The sequence below is a fragment of the Pagrus pagrus genome, assembly GCF_965226575.1.
Source record: "Pagrus pagrus genome assembly, chromosome: 24".
Lineage (NCBI taxonomy): Eukaryota > Metazoa > Chordata > Actinopteri > Spariformes > Sparidae > Pagrus > Pagrus pagrus.
The window spans coordinates 11,918,705-11,929,876 of NC_140206.1; the positions used below are offsets into that span (position 1 = coordinate 11,918,705).

The 11,172-nt window shown below is 42.4% G+C and overlaps 1 protein-coding gene across 1 annotated transcript; it reads right to left on the bottom strand.

Moving 5' to 3' along the window:
- Nucleotides 1–4,201: 4,201 nt before the first annotated feature.
- LOC311253162 (complement C1q-like protein 3) lies at nt 4,202–7,114 on the bottom strand. Its single transcript, XM_084346948.1, has 2 exons — nt 6,279–7,114; nt 4,202–5,409 (listed from the first exon to the last, which is right to left on the bottom strand). Exons 1-2 carry the CDS (start codon nt 6,894–6,896, stop codon nt 5,230–5,232), a joined length of 798 nt encoding a protein of 265 aa, XP_084203074.1. The 5' UTR covers nt 6,897–7,114; the 3' UTR covers nt 4,202–5,229.
- Nucleotides 7,115–11,172: the final 4,058 nt, after the last annotated feature.

Genomic DNA, 11,172 nt, shown 5'->3' on the forward strand with positions numbered 1-11,172 from the left:
GTGTGTGTGTGTTTGTGTGTGTGTGTGTGTGTGTGTGTGTGTGTGTGAGCATCCGTCTGGCAGCCCGTGACACGTACTGCTGTTGATGTCTCAGTTGGTGTCAGCAGCTCCACTTTTCATCCTAAATGTGTCTGCAGCGGGGGCCGAGAGCCTTTACAAGGCCATCAAGCTCTGATCGTTAAATAGTTTAAAAGCCCGTCGCCGGTGACGTCATCACTTCACATTTTCGAGAAAACCTCGACGGTAACCGACCTTAGTCATCTTTAAACATCCACCGTACCTCTGAGCGGTTCATTTGTTCCCTTGTCATGCGTCCCCAGTGATGAAACCTTCTATCTCGTCTGCTTTAAACAAATATAATTTCGTTTTCTTGCTTCAGTTTTCAGTCTTTCTTTCTCAGACGTGGAACGCCTGTCAGCTGAAGGTTGGCGGACTGTGAAATCGCCAGAGACAATGATGGAGATAAATCCAAGGTCTGTTTGGTTATGACTCAGTATCGGTTAAAATAAATGATGGCAAAGTGTGTTTCTGCAAAACCGTATATACGTTTTAACTTTACTTTTCTTTAAATTAAATTTTCAAATTTTCTCTTGTCACAATGCTGTGTGTTCCTCATGTTCCTCATGTTCCTGGTGTTCCAGGTGTTTCTCATGTTCCTGGTGTTTCTCTTGTTCTTGGTGTTCTTCTTGTTCCTGGAGTTCCAGGTGTTTCTCATGTTCCAGGTGTTTCTCTTGTTCCTGGCGTTCCAGGTGTTTCTCATGTTCCTGGTGTTCCTGAAAGGGCAACGGCCAACATTTTGGGGCTTCCGATGTAGCCAGCAGATATCTGGAAAACGGTTATCTGGGCCAACACCTCTGTTCAGTTAGTAACTTGAGCCATGAGAATGGATACAAGACTCTATAAACAGATATTTGCGTACAGATGCAGATAAAGAGCTAATTCAAAGCTAAATCATCATCATACGATAGTCAATATGGGTCCTGAGATTGTTTTTCAGCCAATAAATTTCACCTTTTCTGCTCTCTTTGGACCGTTTATGCAACCAAGGCCCACTCAAACATTGTTGGACAATACCTGGACGACAAATAGAAACTACAAGGCTTCCATATTCTTCTGTTACATCTGTTATGAGAGGTTAATCTAAGAGTAACCATGAATGTGTTCTTATCAAAGGCTGAGCTTTTTCCCATCTATGCACATAAACTGTACCGTTTTCATCAGAAAACTGTGGACAACTGTTTTCCTGTTCTGTTGTTTTGTCTGGGGTTTTTTTTCATCCAGCAGCTCCAGAATAACACAAACCCATCTGAGCAGGATAGAGTCAGTTTGTAGAGCGCAGCAAGATGGAGCCAACACCTTAATGGAGGTTTATCTAACCAGACATGCTAATATTTGTTTTCCCATGATTTCCATTTAAATTGACAGGAGTGGTGTGTAAACAGCTGTTTGTGTGTGTGTGTGTGTGTGTCTTCCTGAGGGGATCGGGAAAAAAACAAATCAAAACACACACAAAACAGCCATCATCTTAATGAAGGCTTACAGCAATATTTGAGTCTGGTACAGTATTTGCAAATCTCAATACAAGTTAATTAAAAGTGAAACACGGAAGCTGGCAGCTACCAGCTTCGGCCCAGTTTTTATATGTGAGATTATCAGAAGAGACGTGCGAGGCATGTTGTTTATGTTCCCTCAACGCGTCTCACACAAGGTAACAGTCTGTGCTCTATCGTTATTGTGCTGTCCTTCAAAATAAAAGCATTTAAAGTAGCACACAGTTTTGGAGAAGAAATTCAAACACAGAATATATATTTTTTTCCCCATACGTGAATAAACAAGCTGTTCTCAGAGGAAAATAAGGTCCCAGAACACTGTTTGAAGCTAGAAAGGTGGCAGAGTCCGCCACATATAAACAAAGTAAAACAGTATAAAGTTGTGTTGTGCTTTAAGGTCAGTTTGTTTGTCTATATTTCGTTTGTTTAGGCATTAGCAAATCAGTCAATGAAGAGCTTTCTCTTCTGATTAAAAATGACATAGTGCACCTTTAAGTTACAGACATATTGCTGAAACAATTATTTTCTCTGAATTAATCCATGAATTATTTCATCTATAAGCAGCTCTACACTAGAATAAACACGTGATGCACTTACTAGCATACAAATGTGAGGATTTCAGTGTAACCTTTTTGAACGGAAACACAAAAATGGTGTCGAGACGGAGTAAAATGTCTGCGAGCTACGGCGGTTCAAAGGACATCCAGAGAGGCACCTGGGACCTATGAGCTCTAACCGGAGTCTGTAGGCTACAGGGCAACGCAACACATTCAGACAGGCAGCCACGTGGAACGAAATGCGAACGGACAAACTGCTCGCAGAAACGCATCGCTCTGACGTGAGGTTAAACAAGAAACAGAAAAACAACTGACCCCGCCGTTGTTCCCTGGTGAGAACTTGCTTACAGCAGCGTCTTCTTCAGAACGGATCTCCCCTCGCCCTGAAGAAGGGAAGTGTAATGTATGTACCGAGGTGTCCTTGCTTGGTCAGAGATTTTCACACAGAACAAACATTTTGTCAAACAATATTTATTCGCATATATGAGAACAAAATATAACTCAATGCAATATTGATGCAAGACATCCATTTCTATCTTTCATGTGAGGTTATTGGGTTATGTTTGTGACACACTGAACACTACTCAAAGCACCACGAATTGGCTTGCTATAGTGATCAAGATGGCCCCACCAGGTGAGATATTTTGCATCTGGACTGCGAAGTCCGTCATCTTTGGCACTTTCTACTGTCGTCGTCATTTCAGCGGATCATATCTCCTAAAGCAGGCCCAGCTTATCCAGTTAAGGTGCGTGACGGGTGAATCATAGGGGGAAAGATGTACTGTATGTCTGTTTAAGCTGCTCCCGTACTGCCGTGAATGCTGATGATGTACTTGCTTTTGGTTAAAATAGAAAGAAAGACAGAAAGACAAAACTGGGCTTTAAAGAGAGAACAAGTTATATAATGCCAGTATTTTAGATGCCTTGGTATAAAGGCCTGGTTGCACCAGGAAGTGGCACGTTTGCGCATATTGGCAAAATATTTGGTCACAGAAGCTTAATGATGTAGTGAGTAATCTGTGAGCAACTGTAGCTGGCGGCAAACCACTAACCTGCTAGCCAGCCAGCCACATGCCAGCGCCAGTTAATCACATTCATGGTTTTATTAAGGAGAAACTGGATATAGTGTCAGAGGTTCAAAAAGTTTGAGTTCCTGGGTATAAAATTACCCAGATCTTCGACGTAGCTTCAGCATTCGACGCCTGTAGAGCATGTGCACTTCAGACTTTCGCCACTAGAGGGCTAACTTCCAGTTTAGCACTCTGCTAACTTGAATGGGGATAAAATGATTTATCGTGCAGCTCTTCTAGACTGATCGGATAGCGAAACGTGTCATTTTGCGAGGTTGTGACTTTTAAAAAATATATTGTTACCACCACTTTGTAACCACTTTTACAATTAGCCTATGGGAAAATACATCAATTTGATGCTGCGCTAACAACAACAGTCATTTACGGGTAGACAACTGGTGGCCGATTAACATTGCAGACATGTGAAAACCAGCTTACTAGTTTATTTTGGTTATCATTTTTAGCTGCTAACGCTAACTTTTAAAGATATTTGTTAGACAGCCTATCTGACGTTTCAGCTGTGCTTATTTGAAGCACTGTGTTGCTTAGCTAGCATCTTTGATATCTACCCAACAGCGACGTCTTCCAAGCTAACATTAGCGAAAGTGTAGTTTTTAATGACGTATTAAAGAATCAAACATGCATTTAAGATGAATGATATGTATACACTTTGAAACAACATCATGAAAAAAAGACAACTAAATTGTATGTATGCTAGCATGTGACGCATGGGTTTTCTACCAGGAAGTTATTGTAAACAAACACTGTGATTGGTTCTCCTCCGTACTGTGTTGTTACCTGCTCTCTGGCATATTGTTGTGAGGACTGTACACCATTTCATTCAATTAATAGTTTTATTAAAGAGAGACGCAAACTAGCAAGCTCACTAACGGTCAGTTACAAGCTTGTTAGCTTGGTCGCTAATGGGACAATAAGGTAAAGTTACTCAGAAGACATATTGGTACAATTGGCTTCTTTCCCATAACTTTCTGCAAACCATATCTATTTTATGGAGCAATTTATACTCAAACAGAGGAGGTTAAATAAACCAGGGAGGTGTAACACAGCTAATTAGCTATGATAGCTTCCTCCATTTTGCAATTTTGGGCTCTCTGTCCCCTAAAAGGTTTACTATTGAACTAGACATTTTAATTTTGCATGTAATCTCCCCACAAGATTGAAACTGAAATGAATTGATTTGGTCCTTTTTAAAGGGGCAGTATGTAGTTGTGGAGAAGAAATTCTAAGTCAGAACTTCAATATTTACAATATAAATGAGGTAATAATACAAACTCTATTTTTTTTCCCATAACTGAATAAACAAGCTGTTCTCAGAGGAAAATAAGGTCCACAGAACACTGTTTGAAGCTAGAAAGGTGGCAGGGTCCGCCACATATAAACAAAGTATAACAGCATGAAATTGTGTTGTACTTTAAGGTCAGTTTGTTACACAGTTTATTTAGTCATGAAAACAAAGACAGTTTGTTTACTCAGTTTGTTTAGGCATAAATGACTCAATTTCCCCCAAAACTACATGGTGCACCTTTAAATACTGGTGTGACCGGGTCTTAAGACCACACGCTGCTGGCTAAGGTTTACTCTTAAACATTCATTTTACTCCACCAATAATTATTTTGTCATTTCAGCCTAATATATGAAACATCAATAATACACACAGTGCTTCATAAGAACCTCTGAGCCTGTAAACAGCCAGTCAGGCCTCATTTCCCCAAAACATAAATCAAACAAACATAAGAAACATCACGCCTTCTCAGCTCGGTGTGTTTACGGTGTGTTATGTCTGTAATCTCTGGCATGCTCTCACCACCCGGACCATCAGCTTTCTCGTGATATTATAGTCTGATGACAGTAGAGCAGCTGAACTTAAATCAAATACATATACAAAAAGGTCTTTCACTAAACAAACACACAGTGGCAGGTAAGCCTGTGCGTCGTAGCACCTATCTTCAAAACAGGAGAAACATATTGGACCATATACTGGAATGGAAACAGTTTTCAGTGATGATTACTGTCCATGGAGCTGCACGTTATTTAGTCGGGGTACAAGATGAAGCCGGAGAAGGTGCTATACTTGTTGTTGTTGCCCCCGTGAGCTTTGCCGCCGTCCAGCTTGACGTAGATCTCGTCCCCAGAGTCTAAGTGCAGCACGGCGCTGTTGCTGGCGTAGTCGTAGTTCTGGTCGGCGTCCTGGGCGATGGCGCTGGCCCTCACCTGGGGGAGAAAGAAGGAGACGGTGGAAGTGGAAACTGAGAAGAAAAGTTCATGTATGCCTGAGAGGCAGAGTGAAACAGCAGTGGTGCAGCCTTAAAAATAGCATTTGGTGCATAAAAGGACCAAAAGTACCTACTGTGATGAGAATGTTTGGCAAATTAGAGGTTAAAGGGGCAGTATGTAGTCCATTCTTGTAATATTTACAATATCAATAAGGTAATAATACAACTCAGTCACTCATACGTGAATAAACAAGCTGTTCTCAGAGGAAAATAAGGTCCCCAGAACACTGTTTGAAGCTAGAAAGGTGGCAGGGTCCGCCACATATAAACAAACAAACAAACAAACAAACAAAAACAGTATGAAATTGTGTTGTCCTTTAAGGTCAGTTTGTTCATTCAGTTTATTCAGTCGTGAAAACAAAGAGAGTTTGTTTATTTAGTTTGTCTTCCCTAAAACTACATACTGCTCCTTTAATCCCACAACTAATCACAATATAATAGTAATAAATAATAATATAAAGTTCAATTTGACACAAAACCTCATCTAAATATGAATTTTGCAGCTTTTATATTGAACACTGCTGCTGTTTATTCTCATGTCTGACTCCTCGTCCGGCTGGAGCATTTACGCACAAGCGTGACAGCCAAACAAAGCATGCAGACATCTGGATTCGACCAAAAATATCGCTGACGTTACCTTTACATCATGACACAATGTATAAATAATTACAATATGCAGCTATATAAGAATGAACATCAAGTATCGGGCGATTTTGTGCGCTTTTTGTGCGTAAAATCTACAGTTTGGTGACTCTGGTGTGGAGAATGAGAGGTATAAAAGCGGCACAGTGTCCACTCTCATATTACCTGTCCGTTTTTGCACAGGTCGGCCCACATGCTCGTCCCGTCCCCTCCCCGCATCAACACATGGTAGGTGAAGAAATAGATCCCGGACACATGGCAGGTGAACTTCCCGGTGCTCGCGTCGTAGTGGTTCCCCAAGTTTGTAATCACGTCGTCAAACTTTAACACCTCATATCCCTCGTGTGGGTTCTTCAGGCCGACATAAAAAGCGATCCTGAAGCCGTTGGTCGTGGAGTTCACGCCGTCTGTTTCGCCGTTCTCACCCCCGGTAGCTCCGGTCGTAGTGGGGTAGGTCATCTTACCACCGCTGCCGCCGCCGCCGCCGCCGCGCTCTCCCGGTGGCCCCCTCGGACCAGGGGGTCCTGGTTCTCCCGGCGGGCCCCTTGATCCAGGTTTACCCGGTCTCCCCGGCTCCCCGCGGCTCCCTTGCGCCATCGGCGGCTGCGGATTGACACCGTTAACGTTCTGGATCACCTCCATGGCGGTGGCGCCTCCCGGTTTGGGGGTGTACGGGTCGCAAACCATCCGACAGGTGCCCATCATCTCGTAGTAATGACCGGAGGTCTCAGAGGACCGGAGCAGCAGTAACGGGACAGCCACGGCCAGAGCCAGCAGAACCATCGCGACGGCGGTCACCAGTAAGACCACCCACCACTTCCTCCGCGCGGTCCGGGCGCGAATGGACGAGAGAAGACCCGTGGAGCCTCTCCGGGGGGGAATTGTGACAGAGGACAGAGGGGCTTCAGGACGACTGGAAGAAAAGAGATGAAGTTAATTAAGAGCGCATCCCTCCGTCCTGCGCTTCTGACGGTGGATCCAGCCTCTGGGCAGCAGCTGTGACCGGGGAGCGACTGCGCGTCCTGCCTGGATGGAGAGGTGCGCGCGGACAGCTGCGGACAGCTGCAGCCAGATGTCAAAGTTAGCGATGATGAAACCGGAAGACAGGGGACATGGCCTTCAAATTAAAACAGCAGGTTACAGGACCCGTTGCGTTTATGGGAAATATGTAAAAGAGAGTTATCAACAAAGTAATTTAAACTTTTACGGTTTAAAGGTGCGATTTATGAGAATTTTACTTTAAAACATTCAAAATTGACTAAAATTACAAACAGACATATTTAATGAAGTTAGCATGCTAACCAGCTAGCCCTTGGCCTGAAAACCTGTGGTGGACTAAAGCTCCTGTTCTAGAAGTGTAGCCCAACTAGCTGCACGGCTAACTGAGCTAAAAAGCTAATGCCAGTCATGGATGTATAGAATAGCCTACAGTCAGCAGCAGTTAACATTCGCTGCCCCCCTATTTGATGGGAGTGTAAAAACCAACAAGTGGCCCAATTCCTACATATTGTACCTTTAATCAGTAAATGTATTCAAGGATGTCCCTTCAACATACATTTCTTAGATAATTGTTATTTCTTGTTTATTCACATTTTTCTACTACTTTATATTTCTACTTTATTACAATACAGACGGAATATTGTAGTCTACTTTTTTCTCTTTTTCACAGCTACAGTAGAAAAAAAAAAGCCTCAGCCAATTACAATCTACTAAACTTACAGTTAAACCTTGCAAGTGTCTCATTGGTATTAATGAGGTCAATTTAAAGTGTTTGTTTAACCCTCATGACTCATGCCATTTTGGATAATTCAATATCATTCTTTTTGGCAGCAAAATATTCAGAGACACTAGGACATAAAAACAGTCCAGCAACAGGGCTTTTATTTTTTAGATGTGTAACAGGAAGTCCTCTATTTCGGTTTGACTGACTTGACAAGAGGAGCAGCTACAGCCTGTGCGTAAAGTTTAAGTCTGCCAATTGTTATTCAAAATGGCACTAAATATTTCATATGAATCAGCAAAAAGCACTTAATATTTACATATAGAATAATATCTCAGTCTTACACTTGGTGGCAGGGTCCGCCACATATAAACAAAGTAAAGCAGTATGAAATTGTGTTGTCCTTTAAGATCAGTTTGTTTATTCAGACATGAAAACAAAGAGTTTATTTAGTTTGTTTAGGCATAATGAAGATCTGTCTCTTCTGATTAAAATGTCTCCCTCAAAACTACATAGTGCACCTTTAAAATATTACTGTGGTGAATATCCAGATTTTTTCCAGCATTAATCAATCCTCCTTGACGAAAAATGAAAGGTTAAAGTCAGTTTTACTTCAAAGTTGTTACAACAGCAGCTAAACACATGAGCACATCCTTGACTCAGACCGTGAGGGACTTTTCAAAGTCACAACCAATGGCTGAGGGCAGGCTGGTGACATCAAGTGACCAACTGCATTGGTCACTACTTCGCACATGCATGCAGACAGTTGGGGAGCACAGAGACAACGGGGGGGAGAGAGCGGATAATATATGCAGGAAACAGAGCGGAGATGTCTGACGGCTGTCGACGCCTTCAGCTCTAAGCTCCCCAGCTGCAGGGACATATTTGATGTCTTGTTTCACGAGGTGGGGAGCCACGGGCCTTGCATTTTAACTTGCAACTTGCAACTTAAAATTCACGCAGTGCACAGGCAATCATTACTCTATTGCATACAGATTTGTCTTAAACGCCTCTTTAGCCTCTTCTGTTTCCATCCCAGAGTGGCCACTTGTCCTAATGTGTGCTCTATGAGCACCTCAGCTGAATAAGACTATTATTAATGCCTCTCATTGGTTATTTCCAAAGTGTGCAAGCTTTTCAGACACTCAATGAAGAGAGCCTCTGCTCATTGAAAATAAAAGCACCTATTGATTTTGTCCTCAAGCTCAAAAATTCCCCCCAAAGGACCTGAAACACTTCAAAACTGCAGGTTGGGAACTAAGCACCTGGAATTGGAGCACAGGCCCTACATCGACAACAGAGGCTTTAGAGCTCAGGGCGACGTGGAGAAATCTTCAAAGGCCTGAGACAAGGCTTAACTGAAGCCCCACGCCACCGGCCCCCCCGAAGCAATTTCAACTTGTGCTCAGCTCAGCTTTAACTCCCCAGAACATGGCTCCAGCTGAGCCGCTCGTGTCTGAAGGTGAGACAGAGTCATGAGCGCTGGGTCAAAAATGAAATTGGGGCTGGAGTCTGAGGATACGACGGTCCTGGCCGAGCTGGGAAATGTTCTGTTTTGAATTATCATGTACTGCTCACTTAAATGACAACGCAATAATCAACTAAACAAAGCCCTAAAAATAAGTATGCAGGGAACATTGTGCTCCCCGACTCCGCTACATGACTGCAGAGTGACCTTTACTCAGGATTAGTACAGTGAACTGTATCTTAAGGCTATGGTGAGCCATGCACGACAACACTGTCCACATTATGCACTGCAGCTGCTGAGATTATCCTGCCCTGCGGCGCTGCCATGCTTCTAATCATGCAGCATGTTAGTGGACCGCTGCGTCATACACAGGAACCATACGGTGGGCCAAATTAATCAGTCCATCATGAGCTAAAAGCAACGTAAACATGGAGACTGTCCTAAGTGCTGCTGTTTAACCACACAGGGGAATATTTAAGAAGAGGGCGAGTAGAAGTACGGGGGCCAGGAGAGCTTAAAGCACATGCAAATGAAACCATCTTCACAAATTAAGATGACGTGCAGCATTTAGGGGGAAAAAACAGGCAAATCAAGAAACACATTCACCAATTTGACAACACATATGGAGCCTAATGAATCAAATACAGAAAACAAACAGACAACAACAGTGGTGGAAGACGTATTGAGACTCTGAAGTAAAAGCAGTTATACAACAATGAAGAAATACTTAATGTTGCTTAAGTAAAAGTGTACAAGTATTAAAGGTGCAATATGTAAGAATTTGGGTGTCAAATATTCCAGAGGTAACAACAGATTTGACATTAGAGATATTTACCGAAGTTGGCATGCTAACCGGCTAGCTCCAGCCCGTCCTGTCTCGTAGTGGAATTCTGAGCTCCCAGTCCAGACTGCTAGCTGCATGGCTAACTAAGCTAACCGCAGCTAAAGTTAAGCAGCAGTTGCCGTTTACTCTAGTGAGACGCTGCTGTCTGTTCTTCTAGAGTGCCCTTGGAAAGGATGCCAATTCTTACATATTGCACCTTTAACAGGAAAATGCACGTAAAGTTATTATTTGTAACATTTCCATAAAGTTAAGCCACATTTTTGATGCTAATTATGGCCGTTCAATCTGTTTACATTAAGCAGTTATCTCTCTATATACATTTTTATTTTGGTAGTAAAGTACTTATGCAGAATTGCCCTTGAGGAGCACTACCCTATTATTATGATTCCCTTTATTATTGATGCATAAATGCAGTACGTAAGTAGCATTTAAATGTTGAAGAAGGAAGTCAGTTTAACTACTGAATGTGCTCTTGGGTAGTTTAAAATCAGCAATGCATTATATTTTATAAGAGGTTTTGTTTATGTCAAATCTAGCTAACAAATAGTGATGTAAGAAGTTTGCTTTAGTTTTAACACTGATTCTGTGACTTGCAGATATTTGCCATACACGCAGCATTAGCCTGATTCTTACTTGCATTTCCTTAAGTTGCAAGTTTTCTTTAGTTGTAGTGTGTTGAGCTCTCGGGGCTTCTGTAAAGACTGATGACAACCCTCTGATTAATCCATGACTCGCATTAAACCCACCACAAAGTGACCAGAGGAAAGACTTAAATTAGTGTGATTTAAGTACAGGATGAATCATAGGTGAGGCTGTTATTACATCAATGTCAGATTAGCAAAGCATACTGTTAAATGCCACAGGGTTTTAATGTAAATCTGTGCGGGTAACCTCGACCGAGCCGCGACAATACAGCGAGGAGATCTTGCAACCTCAGCTCCTGTCTCAACATGTGACCCTAATCACTAATGAAGGGCACAGAGGACACCTTGAAAGCGCAGAAACAAACGTCTTCCCCCATAAAACA